The 21,019-nt window shown below is 37.1% G+C and overlaps 1 protein-coding gene across 2 annotated transcripts; it reads right to left on the bottom strand.

The window, feature by feature from the left end:
- Nucleotides 1–6,626: 6,626 nt before the first annotated feature.
- Nucleotides 6,627–20,818, bottom strand: ptgs1 (prostaglandin-endoperoxide synthase 1). 2 transcript variants are annotated; one of them, XM_079451090.1, is made up of 11 exons: nucleotides 20,519–20,818; nucleotides 20,347–20,436; nucleotides 18,799–18,915; nucleotides 18,100–18,240; nucleotides 15,392–15,535; nucleotides 15,045–15,226; nucleotides 14,134–14,217; nucleotides 9,960–10,206; nucleotides 9,360–9,646; nucleotides 8,626–8,773; nucleotides 6,627–7,903 (listed from the first exon to the last, which is right to left on the bottom strand). In XM_079451090.1, exons 1-11 carry the CDS (start codon nucleotides 20,523–20,525, stop codon nucleotides 7,560–7,562), a joined length of 1,791 nt encoding a protein of 596 aa, XP_079307216.1. In that variant the 5' UTR covers nucleotides 20,526–20,818; the 3' UTR covers nucleotides 6,627–7,559. The 2 variants fall into 2 exon arrangements, with proteins under 2 accessions (XP_079307216.1, XP_079307217.1); XM_079451091.1 differs by having other exon boundaries at nucleotides 6,627–7,934; nucleotides 20,519–20,737.
- Between the last annotated feature and the right edge of the window lie 201 nt (nucleotides 20,819–21,019).

The following is a 21,019-nucleotide window of genomic DNA, read 5'->3' as shown; positions in this document are numbered from 1 at the left end:
GTCAGAAGACGAAGGGTTTTATTTCTGTAAAGCTAGCAATAAGAAGGAGAAAGTGATTTCACAACCAGCCTACCTCCTTCCTGCAGGTACTGTACCTTCATGTCTGATGAGTCTTCAAAGCACATTTTACATAACGTTTCATGTCCATGTCACACAGTTATGGACTGGTCCTCAAATCTGGAATCAGTCAAGATGACAGTCAGGAAGGGGGATTCTGCTATACTTCTCTGTAGACCTCCACAATCCAGACCCCAAACCCAAGTGACCTGGTACAAAAACAACCAGCCACTCCATCCGGGACTTCACCACACAACTGATCCTAACGGAGACCTGCACATCCAAAGGTAAAGACTTGTATCGTTTTCACACACAGCTAGTTATAAATGGTTTAACCTGACCCTAAACCACACTCTTACCCTAATAAACCCTTTGCCTGAGATGTATAGTACTATAGAGGATTTTATTCTCAGGGATCGAGTATCTTTACCTTTTTTACCAGGGTTTTTACTTAAATATTTAACTTCCATACATTATAAAGCATGGCATATATCGTACTTTTTCCTTAACTACATTTGAAAAATCCATGGCAATTTTTACATTTCAAAAAGTACATTAAAAGTCATTGTACTTTTTACTTTACTCAAATTTTTGAATGCAGGCTACTTACTGTAAGTATTAACACGTAAAAACATGTACAAATTTATTTTATCAAATGCAGTGGAGTAAACAATATATATACACACACACACAATATATATATATATATGAAGACTTTATTTCCTAAATTAGATAACTCAGTTTTAACATTCCAATTAATATTAATAAATTGAAGCAATAATATCTAAAAAAATACAGCTAACTTACACAATAAAACATATTAAAAATTAACTTAACTCATTTTGTAAACATATGCTTCATAATGAAGTGAAGTCACAATTTTCCCAAAGTAGAAACACTGATAAAGATACTCGATAACTTGAGTAAAATGCTCAAGTACTACACTCTGCTGCCTTCTACGTGTCTATAATCTTGAAAGACTTTATTTATTATGTTTTTATAGTATTTCAAATGAGGCTTGTTGTGTTTCAGTGTGCAAGAGACAGATGCAGGATATTATTTCTGCAGAGCATCTAATTCTCATGTCAAAAGAGCTCTTGCCTCGAAAAAAATCTTTCTGGGTTTTCTTGGTAAGAAAGGATTGTATTGTCTTAACATTAACCCATGCACTAGATAACTATTGCAATACGAATGTTAGATTGTTTGTGAATGACAGAAAATCTATTATACAAGTTCAAGATTATGTATATTGTATATTGATGTATCAGAATCAGAATAAAAAGAATAAAAAAGATCAGAATAAAAAAATATTAATAATATCATTTGCCATTTGTATTCTCACAATATCTGAAATGAAAAATAGGTTTGACTGCTCATGTGTCACACTTCGTGTTTGGTTATTCTTTACGCATGTTTTTAGAACCTCCATCCGTGACTATCTGGCCGAAGTTGGTGACGTCTCCTGTAGGAGGTGAAGTTAAAGTTCACTGTCAGGTGTCAGGACACCCTGCTCCTATAATAAAGTGGTCAAAACAGGGCCAGTCTGTACAAACCGGTGGCAAAATAATCACAGGGTAAGTTTTGCATGAACAGTTTATTAACAGACACTTATGGTTAATGTTCACCGTGCTTGTTATTACATTCCCAGGGTAAGAAACAGCACTATCTATATTTCATCAGTGAGAGTTCATGATGAAGGTCTGTACACATGCTCTGCCTCCAACACAGCGGGTCATGATGAGAAAACCATGACTCTTCATGTTGCTGGTAAATCACACTTTACAGAATATAATAGAGCTATACTTTTTCTAAATAAAAAGTATAGTATACAGTAATACCATGGGTTTGGACACAACAATATATATTTTAAATAATCTGCTTTACTGTGGTATAAAAGCACTGGATGTACAAACCGATTTTCTTCTTGGTTTCAGAAAAACCCGTCATCGTTTCCTTTATTGCATCAGTCACTGTCTCAGAAGGATCTCGTGTTAGTCTCCCTTGTCGAGCCGTTGGAGATTTTCCTGTCAAATATACTTGGATCCGAGCTGCCTTGATCCAAGAAACACTTGAACTGTCTGATCCAATGGCTCCTACATCACTACCACAACAGATACACATTGATGGTTTGTTAAGATATGAATATAGGAAACAGATCAGTGACGCCTGACCAGATGTTAACAAACTGACTCTAGAACTAGGAAAGATATCAGATAATGCTTTATTAAATCTATAAAATTGAAAAAATAAATAGATTAAAATAACTTATCGATGAATGTCATTTATTTTAGGAATTCTACTTTCTACTATCGTATCAGAATATTTATAGTTCTTACAGTAGTGAGTCTGTTTTGCAGTTATGCATTTGGCTAACATTTATATTCAGAGAATTGAACCCATGACCTTTGCACATAATTATTATTGTTTTTATTTTGTTTTTATTCATATTTTAGATTGCTTTTGTCATTTTATTATTTAGTTGTTCATTTTTTATGATTAATTTTAGTTTTAGTTTAGTTTATTATTAGAATTTTTGTGCTTTAAACCTATTTCAGTTTATTTCTGTGGCAACATTTATTTTAAGGCCAATATTTAATTTGACCAAAAAAATGCTTTTTAAAAGTTTTAATAACGTTGCCTTTGTGCAATTTTGTCCCCATTGAGCTACAGGAAAATCAACCAATGACTTTTTGAAGTTTAACTGTTGTATTAAGATCAAGTAAATCCTTTCTATACTGTTAAGTGCCAAACAATATCCAGTATACTCTGCGCTGAAATAAAGGTTATGCATGATTGCACGTTTTCACATAAAAGTATATGTAGCCTGCTTTAGCCTGTATTTTAAAGTAATGTTTAATTTCACAGATAATGGGACACTGGTCATCTCCAGCATCCATCGAGCCGATGCAGGAGAATATCACTGCACTGCAGAAAATGGAGTCGGTCAGGATATGCGACGTGCCATCATCACTGTGACGGGTGAGCCATTGAGACCTTATCCTGTCTCATATTTACATGCGGTAAATATACATCATTCTGTTTGTAAATCCTGGTTTAAATAAATTCATCCTTTATTTTCAAGATGAATCGGATGTCTTACCTAATAAGGAAGCCCTGAGTGAAAACAAGCCAACTGTGAGTGATGCAATGTGGAGAGATAGTTGTCTGTGAGGTTGGTCTCTTAAAGAGACAGTTCACCCATAATGATTGATTTTCTCATCATGAGTGGCAGCCACAGTCACCATTCACCATTCCAAACTCAGTCTTGTATTCAAGGAAACAACTTTTTTTCCTTGAGGACAAAAATGACAATGACAATGGCTAAGTTATGACTTGTGTTTTGGGTGCGAACTAGCCCTCTAACATTCCGACTGTGATTGATTTGTGTTCATTTTTAAGTATTTTAAATGCCCTACTGTCTTGTTTACATTACTCATGACTCTAGCAGGTTTCCGAGAGTGCGCAAGAGCTTTTTACAAACGTCAATCGCTATGATTCAAAGATTCCAAGCTACGCAGAGATAAATAAACCCACTCAACACGCAACTGAAGATTACACAAAGATATCATGTAAGTCCACAGTAAACCTTAAGAAACATCACCTTGTTTCTTATCTTTCTTTCTCGCAAAATAAAACAGTAAATCTCTGCCTTTAATCCAGCTTTAAAAGGTTTTATGGAGGACTCACCGACACGTACTCATTCTGCCCACTACATGACACCGGTTGTCTCTCTTGCGCCAGCTGGGATAAACAAAGGAAGTAATGAGCGCATAAGAGGAACACAAAAACCAACAGCTGTGCCCACCAACCCTACGTTATTTCTCAAACTAAAAGATACACAAGCACACATCGAACCAACACAACAGATCACTGAATCTCCAGTAGTGAACCCAAACACAACTGATCAGTCACCATCAGACTCATATGCCTTTACCCAATTTAAAAACATTCAGAGCCAGACGTCAGGTTTAACTCTTCTGGAAGTGGACAACTTCACTGCTTCAACCTTTGTGGAAAAACACCATAACCTGAGTCAAATAACCGAGCAATCGGAAGAAACCAAGACATCAGCGACAAACAATACAGACCTTGTTGAGTCTCTCAAGAAAAATACTTCTCAAGCCCCTATGAGGACCACTGACCATAATGCAAGGTAATAGGAAATTTGGACAGGCCTTCCAACAGCTTGTAAGGCTTTGTGATGGTTTGTTAATGGTTACATAATCTGATGCCCGTTTTAGGGAGAAGGTGAAATCTCAGACGTGGTGGCCTGTGATTGAAAAACATGACATTCCTATTGTGGTTGGAGTCTGCGTTTCACTTGCGTTTATTTTCATTGCCATGGCCTTTTACTCTTTGGTTCAGAAAAATGATCCGGCAGCTGTCCCTTCAGGGAGAACAGGTGAGATTTTGTTCGTTATTCTCAAATAAACCTGTCAAATTTATCATTATGGAATGACATTTCTTCATAGCTTTGAGGGGTATCGGTGGCCTGTGCAGACATGGGGAACGTCTTGCCGTAGAAAGGACTTACGATAACAAGTTAGTTGAGTCCACAAGTAAATAATATAATGCGACTGTCTTGTCTTCGCATGCCAACTGAATAGAAGTTTTTGTAACAGTATGATGGCATTTTCAGGGCATTTGAGGATGATAATTTGGTGTCTGTAATCGAGCAAAGCCCCAACACATCAGAGACCAGAGCACTTCCACCAGAATCCAGCCCGTCCATCCTGCCCATGGAACCGTCCTCCAATGATGATCAACAGTCTGGCCACGATCTCCCGGTTATTGTGGAGACACATCCAGAGCCTAGAGTAGAGGAACAGGTCAGTACAAAGCCCTGGTTATGGACATTTTCCAACAGTTTGGGTTTGTCCACGGGTTGAAACATCCAGCGTTTTGAAGAACGTGCCTTTCTTTTCTGTCTGTAAAATAAAGTAAACAAAAATCTCTGTTTTATGTACTTCTTGAAATTCAGTTGGAGACTATATTTGAGGAAGGTAAGGACACTACCTCACCCCATTCTGACATTCAGCTGCAGTGCATGGATGACTGGAGAAGCAGAGAGTTTGAAACCGGTCAGGACGCCCCCTCGCCTCCTCCACCCAATCCCCCAGCCGCCCATGAGGAGGTCCTACGCTCCTCTCTGACCCTCCAGACCAGCGAGCCCTGCTCGACTCCCGTGCGTCACAGCATTAACATCTCTCACGGGCTCTCTCCCCTCCTGCTGTCTCACTGCGTGTCCCTGGGCATGACGTCCGTGGCCGTTGATGTTCACTTTTACCCATCAGCCCCCTCGGCGGCCACTCATACTTCGTGTTCTGGCTTCGGAGCACAGGGACAGCAGGTCAGCACCAGACTGGAGCATGAATTAACCGCACCATCTACCAGCCACAGTAAATAGACAAATCAAAGCAGGGACAAAGCTTGTATAAACTATGGGCTACGGTCAGTTATTTTAGGGATGGTGCTCTTGTGCTCTTATTTTTTCTTAGAATATTCAGACATTTTAAAAATATTTATATTAAAGTTTATATTAAAATCGTCGATAATTTTGAGCTCAGTTTGTGACATATTTTAGGTCTCTCCTGAAACTCTAATGGAGATATTTGTGAAATTTCTGCGTCTTTTTCTTAGATGAGATATGCGTGAGACTTAAGCAAAAGTTTACATTGGCTCTTCATTTAATCTCATTGATGGGTAAGATAAGAGTAATATGAAGAGAGCGTATTTACGATTTAATTCTTTTTTATGGCATCTTCTGTGGAACACAAGATGCTAGTTTTGTATTGAAACAGTGCAAACATCATCTAGTTAATATTCATGAGCAAGTTTTCTTTTGTGGCCACGCCCCCAGTTTTTACATTTTACCTACACTTCTTATGATATTGATTCATATTTTTAGGGTTGCGCATTCAGCTTTGAAAAGGGTGCCCAACCAAAATAAATCATATCTGAATAATGTATGAAAAGCTCCAAAAATATTTTGAAAATGATTTTTTTTATAAAACGTGTAACGTATGTGCTTGAAACATTGCACGTTTTCTGAAAAGACATTACGAAATTTTGATGTCAGGTTAATAAAATTACTTTCTGCTAATGCAGAAAGTAATTCTGCTAATGCAAGGAATGTATAATAGTTCATATACTGTATGTGTTTTTCTAAACATTAGATTAAGCTATTTTTCAAACCATATAAAACATGCTTTTATAAAACTAAAATCATTTAGCTAGAAAATCCGCCAAGATATTGTTGTAAATGCAATGAGATGTACATGTAAAATGGTTCTATTGTGAACAACAACTCGACTGTTACTTCTGCATTTGCCAAAGGTTAAGAACATTAGAAGAAACTATTGACTATTTCATTTATCTCTGTCCTGATGTGTAAAGCACATCTTTTACAGAGAAGTAAATGTAACCAATTAATACAACAACGGTAGTCTCCTGTTGACTTTTTCATATGATGAAAATCTCTCATTGATTTTAAAGCGTTTACATTCTGTTATAACCAAACAAACACCAAGCAAACATCTTTCCAAATAGAAAGCAACAAAAGTCAGTTTGATCTGTTTAAATCACACATTTTTATTTTATTACAATATGTAAAACAACAGATGGCACAGTAATCCTTCTACAGTTCATTCAAATATTTGAATAATGTTTAATAACTAATTTAAAAACAATTTTTGAAAGATTGACATTATTAGCAATATTTCACTTAAAGATCCCTTCAGCTGTGATGTGATATTACACTTCATACATTGGATGATGTTTTTCAAACCATCTATGCTGTAATATTGAGCAGACAATCTGAAAATAATGCTGTCAGTATATAGAGTTTGGTTCCAAAATGAATATCACCTTATTTCATTGTGCGTTTCAATTTATATCAATCAAACTGCAGTTGGTTTGCTCTGATTTAAGAAAAAAAATACAGCTACTAACACAATAAAAACATAAAAACTGAGTTTCTCATTTTGGAACCAATCTCTTCAACTATTTTCTTTTAAAGGCGTTCAACGTCTCGTTTATTCAAACCAAAACACACAACAGTGATTCACACAAAATACTGACGATAAAGACACTGATTGATAACGTATCAAATGTTCATGGTTTATTTCAACTGTGCATTAAAAACCAATATAAAAAGATTATTAAATTGGTGAAATGGATGGAATATCATAAGATTGTGTATTAAAGATGAACGTACTGTATTTGGCAACACAAGTAAGACTGTAAAGAATACTGATCAACAAAATGATTTGATGTGTGAATTAAGAAATATACTGCCTTCATTCTGATTTACAAGACTATTCGTTATTGTAATAAAATTATGCATCTGTGTTCAAACAAGTCAAATATGATTGGGAGACTGACAATATGAACCCTAACTGCATTTCTATGAACGCGAGAAAGCATAAAGTGTGCTCTGATCTACCAAAGTCAGTGTATTCCATACCTACAATCTCTGACCTATAACAATTTTAACAGTTGTACTAAAGTTCACCTTGAGGTCTCTGCTTCTCAAAATCTGTCGGGGGAATGTGGAACGAGACATACGGACACCATTTTGTGTTGAGGCAAACCAGTCTCTTCAAAGAGGCAGAGTTCACTATATCAAAACCCGTCTTACCCCCAAACGTACTGGGTTTCCAGTAGTCAGGGGAGCATATGGGATTTCCCAATAGGCCTTTGAGGGAAAACGGGGCTCCCATTTCCACCATGCTTTCGCCAAATAACGCACCCCGTCGAGTCTTCTCCAGCATGAGACCAGGGTAGAACTCCAGGGCATCGATGTCACCATACAGCTCTTCAAGCCCCTTGGCTACCTCCTCCTCACCTTTAAAGCCATAAACATCCATAATACACACCTGCAATGTAACCATCAATACACCTGATGTGTGTTAACTGGGGATTTATGAGGATGACACTGTGTCAACAATTTGAGAATGTGACTAATACTGCTAATAACTTTGAGCAGTGTAAATAAAAAGATACATCAAATGTTTTTCCTATATTGTAGTTTTTGTTATGTAATTATTAAAGTGAAAAAATGTTTAAATCAATACTTTTAACATAAATAAAATGTTATATGTTATAAATAGGGCTGTCAAGTTTGTGTTTACATAATATATAGTATGGCTGTGTACTGCGCATATGTATTTATTATTTATAAACATACACATACATGAATATATTCAAGAAAAAATTAAAATATTAAAATTAATCTATTGTAATATTTCCTATAAACATACATTTGTATGTGTATACATGTATGTGTTTATAAATACAAAATTAATATACATAGTACACACATATATTATATAAACACAAACTTTTTTTCTGGATACAGGCTTGGTAATAAATTAAAAGAAATGACGTAATGTAAAAATGTTTCATGTTATACTGTAAATAATAAATAAATGAAAATGTTATATGTTTCTATAAAGTTTTTAAACAAAATAAAATAAATAAAAATGCTATAATTCAATCAGATATTTGATATTATTTCATAAGATTGTATTAAAAAAATATACAGTGAATTTGTAGATAAAATGATACCTGTAAAATCTGAGAAGGACGTGTAAGGTTTCAGATTAAATCTCTTGCGATATTCGTTGAAGGGTTGAAGCCGAAGTTCTCTTGATTCTTTGATAACACCTTCTGCCACATTCAATACCACTTTATTAATATTCTGACCACCTCCGATCTGTGTCAACACAAACAGATTTGTAATTTATAAACAAAACCAAATGAAAGTAACCACAAGAACATCACAGGATGTCTAGGCAGAGGACCTAGGAATAGTTCGCCTAAAAATTAACTTGTGTCATTATTCACCCTCATGTCATTAAAAACATGAATTACTAATCTGAGAAATGTCTCAGTGGTTTTGTGTTCACATAATGAAAGTTAAAGGGGACCAATGTTGTTTGGATACAATGCTCAAAATATCTAATTTTACGTTTTGCAGAAAAGAGATGGTATAGAATGATGAAAACTTTCCTTTTTGGGGGAACTATCCTTTTCAGCATATATTTTTTGCCCAAAGGAGACATACATATACAAATAATATAACATTTTAAGGATCACAAAGTATCAAAACATTGTTATGTAACTCCTTTGGGAGCAAATCTGCAAAATTCAGGATTGCCTAATACCCCAAAGATGTCTTAACTTTACGGAAACAATCTGGACTCCATCTCATCACAAAACTGAGTTTACGGATTTCTTAGTTTTCCGGACACATGCTAAAGTCATTTAATACTTCCACAAATCCCTCACAAGGTCATTACCTGTCCTGCGGGTTGGGTTGAGAAAGCCTTGACTAGCTTCTCTACCCCATAGTGAGTGAGGATAGAGGTGTTGAATAAGAACTGAGGGTATTGTATATCATCTCCGTCGATGTGGAAGCTGTCGGGCATGAGTGGGTGCCAGTGATACAGCTGGTTGAACTCCACAGCGATGCGGTTTTGATACTGAAACTGAGAGGTGAAGAGCAGCGAGGGGTCGAACTTCAGCTTCAGCAGGTAACCGCTCAGGTGCTGGACGTAATCCTCGATCACAATATGAATGGTCTCGCCTGGAGTTTAAGAAGATCACAATCTTTAATACATATTAACAATCATTTTCATACCTGTGGAAAAAAGTCCCAGTCCGTATTTACTGGTGAGCCATATAAGACAGAAAGCCATATGGGTTTGGAACAACAGGGTGGGTCAAATTCCAAATTCTTTCATTATTAACTCACCCTCATGTCATTTCAAACCTATATGACTTTCTTTCGGAAGATATTTGAAAGAATGTTGATAACAACACTGACCCCATTGACGTCCATTGTTTGAACACGAAATCACTAAGACTCACTAAGACTCACTCAAAAATGAAATATTCACCTATAATAATAAGTCTCGCTGTCTGAAAGAGCTGCTCATCTCCCCAGCTGGGATGTTCTTCCTTCAGGATGTCACAAACGCGGTTGTGCTCGCGCAACCACAAGGTGGCGTACATGCTGAGACCGGGCAGCAGTCCAAAAACTTCCTGCCCTATAGCCAGCTGCTGGTCCAGAGGAACGGAAGGAGGGTAGCTCATTTTCACCTGGGTGTCTTGCACTTTGGGGGGGTACATGTCACCGTTTACCACCTACATCAGATCCAAATAGATAAAAAAACAAAGATAAGCCAAAGGGGGGGGGGGGATGTTTGACTGGTTGTTATTGGTTCATTTTGCTAGTCTAATATTTGGAAAGGCATTAAAACTCAAGTACTGGATCGAGAATCAAGCAGTTACTATGCCTTGCATCGGATCTAGGAAGTTTCTGTGCATACTGTGCACTTGTTGGCATCTCACAATCAGTATCCAAGTGTTCCTTACAGAAAAGGTTATTCAAGCGTGCTAGTAGTATGCTTCTTTTAAAGAGTTCATATTATGAGATCATGTAAAGTGCATTTCATGCAGTGTGAAATGTTGCTGTGTGTGAATGTAAGCAGTCTGCCAAGTTGTCAAGCCAATGGTGAATGAATAACAGAGTTATTGGCATGGAAAAAAGATAGTCGACCTGGAATCAAGCAAGCGAGTCGTGCCCAAGTCTGATTCACGAAGATCTCAGAATAAACTAAAACCTGATATTCTTTGTGCACTTTATTATTATAATTTACTTGAAATTCAGTAATAAGCTATTATTTAATTACTATATTACTATTAATTGTTCTTACAGTATAAAAGGTAACATTTAAATAGGAACATAGTAGAACTCTTGGTGCATAGTTTCACAGACGTGGCATAGCTTAAGCCAGGACTATGCCTTAGTTATACCTATTATTTTACACAAATGCTTTAAAAGAAACCATTACTTGCATCACGAGACACTCAAATATTTCAAGATATCTTAGGCATATCTGGGCAAGTATATTCAGTTAAGACAGGCCACACATTCATTTCAGTCTGGGACTATCCTTAAAGGGGATGTTCACCCAAAATTCTTGGTCCCCGTATCCGAAGCGTTGTGTGTTCCATTGACTAGACTCTTCAACTTTCTACCTAGACAATAGTAATAATCTTTGGGGGCTCAGTCTGAGAAAAGGGGGAAAACCTCTTTGAACCGAGAGACCGAAGTATAACTTAGACAGGCACGCACCAGCGATCGGGCACACAAAAAGGGGTAAGTGTTTTGATATTTCTATGAAAATATCGATTTGAAGAAATATAGCGCTTACCCTGTAGGATTCCAGTGATTGACATTTGCTATTTCGTCGAGAGATCATTCATTGTTAGTGGGATTCTTGGTCCCATTGTTGTGACACTCGCGGTGTAGCTTTGCCATTGAGAAAACAAGCTTTGTCGTTCAGAAAATCAGTTTTGGTGTTATTCAGATAATTCTATTCTTATTTGAATCGTTGAATTAAACAAATAATTGTAATCACTATTACTGTATGTTTATAGATTGTGAGGTGCATTTAGGGTTGACCGAGACTCCAGGGTCGTGAGATCCACGAGTTACGCGAGAGCTATTATAGGTTTAAGCACCCAATAAAAAGAAGGTGAAGTTAATAAATCCCCCACTATCGCAATAAGATACATGCACTATAGTTGAAACAATTGGTCGATTGAACACTGAAGTTCTAAAATACTAACCCAAAAGTTTCTATTGCTGCTATTTTGAATGGTATCATTTGCTTTACTGCCAGTGTTGAAGTGAAAGATGGGAGTTCTGTTTCCAGACCGTTGCCTGGCAAAACACCCGTTGCATTTATGTACAGGATTGATCAAGGTTTTCATGTTGAATCGTATGTTAGCAATCTCGCAGGGTGGTCAGAGAAAATAAAACCGCAAATTGATACTCCGTATCCAAGAGAAGGTTAATTTTCAGATGAGGAAATCGAGTTGGCAAAGAGTTTGGTGACAGAAGGGTGGGTTGACCCGAATTGGGATTATCCATACGTGAATAAAGTTTATGCCGTATGGAAAGAATTTAAAAAGGTCTGGGATCAGGGTCCTGAGAAAAGGCAAATTGTCTCTTATGTTGCTAACAAGAAGCGAACTCTACTTTTTGCCAACCCGAGAGTTTTCCTTCTGTGCCTCTGCCGCCACCTAAATATCTTGCGAAAACTAAATCTAGTGTGTAGTGGACACACATAGCGTGCATCAATATTCAATGGTTTGGGTTAGAACTGGAAAAACTGCAAATGTAAGATCGTTACAAATGTCTGATATGGAAGCAATTTGCAAAAGTTTGCCTTCTCCACAGGAAGCAGGTAAATATGGACATTTCACAAGAAGCGACTTAAGATCTTTAGACTTTATAGACGCTCTAGGAAAACGAATTAGGGAACTTGATGCATCTGGTGGTTTTGCAGTTAAAGTTGAAATGCTATGGTCACAGGGCAGCAACAAAAAGGGAACTCTGGCCGCACTTCAACTACTAATCCGCATTAACCGCATCTTAGCCAAAGGAGGAAGTTAGATATAATATCCTTTCTTAGCGGAAAGAGGGGGCATTTTAAATGTGAGTACAGACAGTTGCGAAAGCAGGAGTTACACACACTGACCACAGCGGAGGAACGACAACTCAGGGGCTACATATCAAACCAAATGGCCCACAGAGTGATGTCAATTCCGCACATAGTGGCTCAGTTAAATATGTTTTAAGCGACGAGAATGCTTTATGTGCGAAAAGCAAACCAAAATACAGACTTTAATCGATATATTTTCCTCTGTCTTGTTAGTGTATGGCACGTTCACAAGAGCACTTTGTCTTCTTCTTGGACGAGAGCACTTTTTTGCTGCAAGTTAGAGCGCCGGAGTCAAATAGGGGCAAGCCCCATGCTGCGTTCGGCGCACAAACCTAACACGTATGCGTCAAAGTGCTCTCGTCCAAGAAGAAGACAAAGAACGAGTGCTCTGGTGAACGCGTGCCATACAATGACAAGACAGAGGAGAATAAATCGATAAAGACTGTATTTTGGTTTGTTTTTCACACATAAAGCATTCTCGTCGCTTCAAAAAAACTACACGCGGATGCAGCAGTTTAACGATGTCTTTAGTATTTTTCTAGACCTTGGCAAAAACGGACACCATGATGTCTATGAGGAGGCCTGGAAATCTCTCCTATGTCACCTAAATATCTTCATTTGTGCTCCGAAGACGGCGGAAGTTCTCTAAACATGCTTAACGTCATGTTGGTGAGTAAAAAATCACACAAAGTTGATGAAACCCAAAGTCTGAGAAAACCGGCCCTATAATATAAGTATGATGTTTAATTCACTGAGAGTATACTTCAAAGTGCTGCTTTCATTAACTAAAATGTCTATTGCACAAGTATACATATCATTTCAGTTGTATTATAATTGCAGTGCAAATTAAAAACGTAATTGTAAGTGAAGTTCAGAATACTAAAAGCATACTTTTATACACTAAAAATAGGTCAATTTAGTCCCAAGTAGGATGCTTGCTACAAGTTGAAATATACTACTATACTTATACTATATAATGTATATATACAAAGTAAAGTAGTTAAATTGCTATTACTTATTAATATTTACATAAGTATATAAAAACACAAATGTAAAACATAAAAACTGCCCTAAAACAGACAGCAACATTTCCACAGTGACTTAAGTGATGGGCTGAAAGACTAAACAATGCAAGACGTATGACATCACTTAACACAAACCACATGTTTCAGCTACAACGACACCCCCAATCAGATGGTAATTATATGATGTTATACAAACACACAGTATTCAGAGTCTCCCAACAGTCAGAAGGGACTGTTCATAGCTGTAAAATGAGGTCATTGGAAATGTACATGAATGCTTTAACACACTCTCATTCATGAAACAAAGCGGAACGATCTAAACATCTGCAAAACTACTACTTGAATTACAACTGCAAAAGTGAGGACTATAGTACATCTATTACTAAATTGAAAGTCATTTGAGAAGCCCTTTTGAGAAAGATGTTAAAAAACTGAATGACAGATCACATTGACCCTCGAGACATGCTTGGCCTAGCCCATTCCCCCCGACCCCCATTCCACAACATGCCTGACATTTTACTGCTGAACGGTACCTGGTACTTGAGTTTCCCGTCTTTGTGAAGTCTGAGGTCTAGCTGCCGATCAAGCGTGTCTCCATAAATGTGTCCAGCATCCACCTAGATCCAATACATCGAGTTTATAAATACAGAACATTGGATTAAGCTATGAAATTAAAGTATAGTATCTTTGCACACAACACGATGGATTTGAAAAAAGTACTATAATCAAAGTGTCATGTAACTCAAAAACTCACTTTTTTTGTGCATCACTTAAAACAGTCAAAGAATTTTATTAGCAAGTGGACAATGGTAAATTTTGTGCACTTTCATTTAATTCCTATAAATATCTGGCTAAATATTTATCCTCCATGTAGGTGATTGAAAAAAAATTATTACTAGCATTCCTGCTCTCAGCATCTCTATCAACCTCATCAGTTTGTGTGTTAAGATACAAAGGAGAATTATTGATTTGCTTTTACAAGCTTAAGTTTCTTTTTTTATGCAATCTCCTTCCTCTTTCCCCAGTCTGCCCACCCACATCATCACAGCATTGAACATTTTTTAATCATAAGTGTGAAAAATAAGTTGCTAAAACATGGGTGTTTCATGACACTTTGACAATTCAAGAAACTGTGAAAATGCATCAAGACTTTGCGAATGTTTGAATAAACAGTATACCCCTATGGGGTTGCCAGTGTTTTTAAAACCCCCTTCAGTTCTTTTAATATTATGCAACAAGAGTGAAAAACGAAAAGGTTGTGCTTCCTGAATACGCAATTAAGTCTTTAATGGACATGCACTTGCTGGCCAAGAGAAACACCTCATCACCTCTTTCAAGACTTATCAAAACCCCTTTTCTTATACATGCATGTAAAGCTGTCAGATATTTTATAGTATTTAATAGTTTAGTTGAAGCAAAGATAACATGGGTCATTAAGACTCACCCCGTGACTTAGTGCCTTGGTGAAACCGAGACCCATGCGATTGTGAGTTTTAAAGAACTGGTGCGTGAAGTGCTGAGCAAAGAAAGCAAACATCAGGTTTGTTCCCTGAGGGTCCGGCCTGAAATTCCGTCTCAACATGAACCTTTCTACCAGCACCCTGGTGTCTGGAAGCTCCATTTTTCCTGAAAGAGAGACACGGTGTGATTTTACTTATGGCATCAAAAGTGATTTCCTCTGACTTCTTTACTGCTTTGCTTGAAGCAATTTGAAGTTTATTATGTTTTCATTAAATATGTCTCCTTTGGATAAAAGAGGTGAACTCTTATTACTAACAATCTAAGTCTTACCTTTGGTTCCCATTGGTGTGGGGCAGTCCTCGGGGACAGGAGGCAGAATTCTAGTGTAAAAGGTGATGTTGGAATACGATTCCCAGTTCAGGTAGTCATATTTGGAGTTGTATGTTGGAGGGCTTGGGATTAAATTGGCTCTTACTGTGATTGGAAAGAATATTCAGAAAATGCATCATTTCTGTAGTACACTGTAAAAAAAACTATTTTCAGCTGCCATAAACTTTTGAGTCAAGTGAACTTAATTATATTGAACTGAAATCAAGTTGTAAAACACAACATTTAGGTTTAATTGACTCATAAAGCTAATTTGATTGAACTTAAAGATATTATGAAGCTTTTCAACTGAAGTAGTCACACATACGCTTGTATGCAGACGTTTCACATTTTCAGTGTGCAAGTCTTTTAAGTTACACTGTAAAAAACTGAACATTTACAGAATTTTTTTGAAAAGATTTGACGGTACAAAATGTCAAATTTTAAGACAAAAATGCAATTTTACTGACTGTTATTTTATGGTATTCTATTGGCTATTTTTTTTACTGGACTTTTTTACAGTGTAGCTTGTTCTAACTTGTTCTATCACGTTTTATCTGTCATCCGCTTGAAAAAATGACTCATTACATATGTAGTCTAGACTTGGCTATTCTGTTTATTTAATGTGTTATGATTTTAAAAGAGATAACTTTTCTGTATAGTTATTGTTCTTGGTGTGAATCAGTCTTCGCATTTTTCTGTTTACCTATGGTTATTGAATTTCAAGTTACATAGTAAAAGAATATTGGGCAACAGGATTGAGAAATCCAGGACTGTACAGGTACGAGAAGACAATATAATTGGCCTTATTCCGATCATGCTGTAACAATATCCCTCAATATTCAGTTCTTTGGCTCTTACGGCGCCCACATGCTGCATGAAGGACTAGAGGAATTTGGGGCCTCTGAAAGGGTGTTGAATGTTGCCGTGGCAACAAGCTTCTGGAGTCACTGGAATGGGAGTGCACTTAAATGCACAAATTTTTGCAGGAGACGAGCCTGGCCTTCGCTGACCCCGGCTTATCTCACCATCACTCCAACATAAAAGAAAACTTTTTTACGGCAACTGCATAATGGGGGAAGTGAAAAAAATGGGCGTCAATTCAACAAGGGGTCACTCAAAACAGAGGGAGTGAAAAATAGGAAAAGGATGCTGGGATAACAGAGACTTCCTTTACAGGAACACAAGCAAGCATTAAAGGAGTCATATGACATGGATAAAACAACTATAATGGTTTGTTTTAGATGTATTGGAACGTGTATACACGATTTAAAGTTAAAAAACGGCATATCTCCTCTTTGCCCAGCCTTCTGAAACGCACAGATGTTTTATTAACCTCATCGCTCTTAAAATCAAGGTGTGCTATGATTGGCCAGTTAACCAGTGCGTAGTGATTAGTCGAATACTGCAAGCGTGTGACGGAAATGTAACGCCTTTTAACATATTTGGAACATCAGGTTCCAACGCTATTGTACTGACAGGTACTCGCACCTTACTTGCATTTACATTTGGGTGGTCTTAGTCAAATCATACCACAAACTGTCGTAGATTTGTGAGGGTGTGGTTACACGACGCGTTTCAGGCAGGTCTAGGTGAAGAATTCGCTTTTAGAATGCATCTTTTGTTACGATCACTAAATTTTTGCAGTTTTACGTGCCTAATGCATGCACGGGCAACTTATAACACACCAGAGACACAGAAAAACACGTATTTGCGCGATAAGACCCCTTTAAGAGCTATAAAACACAGCTGAGACACAGTAGATTAGCTACAACATCCAAACACATGTGAAACTATTATAAATAATCTTTGAGTATTTATGCTAAAAAAAACAGAAGGTCAAGCAGAATTTCTGTCTACACTGCACGTGTGTGGTCTGTTCTTGTCAGTGAACAGCAAAGTCCACTGAAGACGATTTACGTTCAGTTAGAAAAGGCCTGAAAAAGGAGGCACCAAATCGCTTGCAAAAGCCTTTACTCATTCAGTTCCCCTGTGGTGGAATGCTTCCTCGAGCTTTGATCCTCCTAGCGTCTGCCGAATGAATAAATATAAAAGCTACAACCCACCTCCCACCTCTTCAATTGTCTGGAAACAAATGCTCAGTCAAATGACTTTAATATGTCGGTGTGCTTTGAGAGTAAACCTTCCTTCTTTTTTCTCTCAAATAGAAGCTATTTAAAAAAACATTTATGAGTCTTACAATTACGATTGGCATTTGCCATTTTATCCAAAACAACTTAAGAGGATTTAGTAAGACATAAAGGTATTTGTTTGTATATGTGCAATACATATGGCAAATGTTTTATACAAAGTGCCTCACAGTGCATTCAAGATATAAAGATATTTCGAATCGTGTATGTCTGTTTACTTGAACCCATGACCTTAGCTTTGCTGGCCCCAGCAACTGAACTATTTAAGCATTATTATATATAATATTTTATTATTTTGATCATTTGTAGACATTGTCTGTAGGGCTGTGTAAAAATGTTAAACTGTTATATTTGATGCTACTCTTATGCCACAAACTAAAGCACCCATTGATATTATTATAATACTTATTATGTATTTTAAAAATAAATGACCAATAATAATCAATAGTCAAAAATGATGTCAAATGATCCTACATCTGAGCAACAGGATACCATTCAACTTGTGTTTGTGTCAAAACATACCTGTGAGAACTTTCTGCATGAGCCAATCTCTCAGGAACGTCCTGTTGATGATGGCCCACAGCCACTGAAAGTGTGTGAGGATGTAATGGACGGCACTAGGACTGGGTCTCAGAAAGCGATAGACTCTTGACCAGAGCTCGGCTACGGAAGAGACGAAATATGCGTGTAAAAGATAAGCGCCACACATGGGAGGCATGAGTATGATTTGCTGCAAAAAAGTATTTACACATTAGCTTGGCAGTACAATTCAATTTAATGTGAAATGAGCATCCATGGTACAAAGCTCTTTCGTAACACAAGCTCATTTATATCTCATTCCTGACAAGCTGCGTTGCAACAGCGCAAAATCATGTTCAGACTTTTTATTGTGCCTGGTTACATTCGCCAAAAAGTTTAGAGAGACAGAAAAGAGTGCGTGTTAGAGAGACTGACTCATTAAAAAAGAAAGAGAGTTATTGCTCAGCCTTTGTTCTGACCTGAATAGTCTGGGACAGATGCTGGAATGTGTTTATAGAGACATTTGCCTCCATAAAAAAAATGTATAGAGTATAAAGGTTTGGAGGTAGAATAGCATTATGAAAATAAAATACAATTACATTTATCATAAAAATAATAAATAATTTATCCACAGCACAGCCATAATATAATAATGAAATAATACACACAGGTGCTCTCATTTGAAAGACTTTAGATACGTACGTATAGTGCAATTTTCTCCATAGAAGCCCGTTCTGGTGCAGTCACACTCATATCTGTCCAGTCCATATCGAACACAAACCCCCCGGTTTTGACAAGGATAATAGCAACAAGGATTCACTACAGAAAACAAAGGTAATGCAGTTATTTTAAGATTTCCTTCCATGCAGCACTTCACACATATTTAATACAGATTGATTGACATTTGACGGAGGCTTTTAGCCAAAGAACTTGTGCATTAAAGGTCCAGCGTGTAATCTTTCGGGATGATCTATTGATAGAAATGCCATATAATATACATAACTATGTCTTCAGAGGTGTATAAAGAGCGTTCACAATGAAGCGTTATGTTTTTAATACCTTAGAATGAGCTGACACCGTGTCTACATCTGGTGCGATGCGACAAAAGACATTAGAAATGCATTAGAACTCATTATAGTTTTACATTTTGTCCACACTGGATGCGACGCGCCAGTCACTTCTGATGTAGAACGGTTCAAGCAATTAAGAAATACATTGCAAATAACATTCTGTTGTCATTTTTACGTGCTATATTAAAAAGAAAGCGTAGGGCCAAATACAAGATGGTATGATGATGTTTCTTTCAGTCTGTCCTGTCAGCTGACAAGACAAGCGACAGGATCCGTCACCATCACATCGAGATCCATGGGGGGTTTAACATGGCTTTTATTTCAAAATGCATTCCCACCCATAATTCAGAGTTACAGTAAATATGAGACAGCAATGCTTCCTTTGATAAGGCCTATTCATAAATCCAGCACACATCGTATCTTTACATATGGCTATCAGGGGCATGACCCAGTGCTTACTTTGACAACAATATGACAGACAACTCAAAAAAAGAGCAATAGTGAATGAAATGCGGTTGCTGTGCGCAAATTGTGCAGCAGATAACAACCCTTGCCTTCTCACACATGCAGGAATGGAGACTGACATACTTAATTAAAAGCCCCCGCAGGGTATATTTCTTAATCCATTAAGCAACGGCACGCACCATGCAGTTTATTCTTTAAATAAACTAAAATATGTAAACAGACGAAGACAAAGGACAAGGACCCCACACACAGCTCTCTAACCAAGATCAGACTTGTTGAGAGCAGCTCACACATACCTATGTGAGGTCATAAAGAAAAGGACATGCTAGAAATCGTACTGAATTATGTGACACTGCATCAACTTGCAGTGAGCCAATTTTTAATAATACACGAATTAGCATTAGTCATTGATATATATATTTAGTGAACTTTTGGATAGAAACCTTTGCAAGACTTCAGGCACAGGACACGTGGACGGATCATTGTGTCTAAAGCTTTAATAAATAGCTGCATTCATTACTTAAATCACTTTAATAAAAATAAGCGGATAGTCATTTATAAATATTTTAAATCTGCACAGTGATCCTTGACAAAAAAGTTCATAAAAGGCTAAACAAAACACATGAAAATAACACCAGTATGCCAACCAACATATAAACAAAAATGAGAATATTATCGATTATAATTTGAATAAAGGATAAATGGAGATCCTTACCAATGTTTGATGAAGCTGGACTTTCTTCACTAAGACATAACGAGATACTCAGCAGCAGGGAAAACGAACACTTCATTAAAAAGCTTGAACCTACCAAGAAAAAAGACAATGTGAATGAATTATATTAAACATTATATAAGACGTCCAGTCTTATTATAGGACGACTTCTTACCTTTCATTGCAGTTTCACACGAAACACAAAATATAGCCTATATAAAATAAATACTAAACAACGATTACAACGATCAACGGCGCAAGGAACTCCAAAGTGGTGTTATAGAAAGAAAGAAATCCAAAATAATAATGCCATTTTGCATTCTGTACATATCGCAGAGCTGCGCGCAGAAGCTCGTCCAGATGTGCTCTGCCGGGGACGCGCAGTTTAAGGGGCAGAGTCAAGCTTTTTCCGCTCTCAAAACTCTCGAGCGTTTTTTCGCATCAGTTCCTGAAGTAACAATAAAAATCGCTGTGTGGAGGTACAGATGCTCCCTGCTGGGTAAATAGTGAACGACAGAGAAAAACGCATTGTGTGCAGAGTTTAAACCCCACCATGGACAGCGAATCTAGATTGAGAAAACATCTTATTTGTTATTTTTTTCATTCATCTAACCATATCTTGAGAGGTTGTTGTTGTTGTTTGCTTATAAGAAAAGCAAATTGTATAAATGCATAG

This window comes from Barbatula barbatula (assembly GCF_947034865.1).
Source record: "Barbatula barbatula genome assembly, chromosome: 2".
NCBI classification, from domain to species: domain Eukaryota; kingdom Metazoa; phylum Chordata; class Actinopteri; order Cypriniformes; family Nemacheilidae; genus Barbatula; species Barbatula barbatula.
This window is presented reverse-complemented; position numbering and strand designations above follow the sequence as displayed.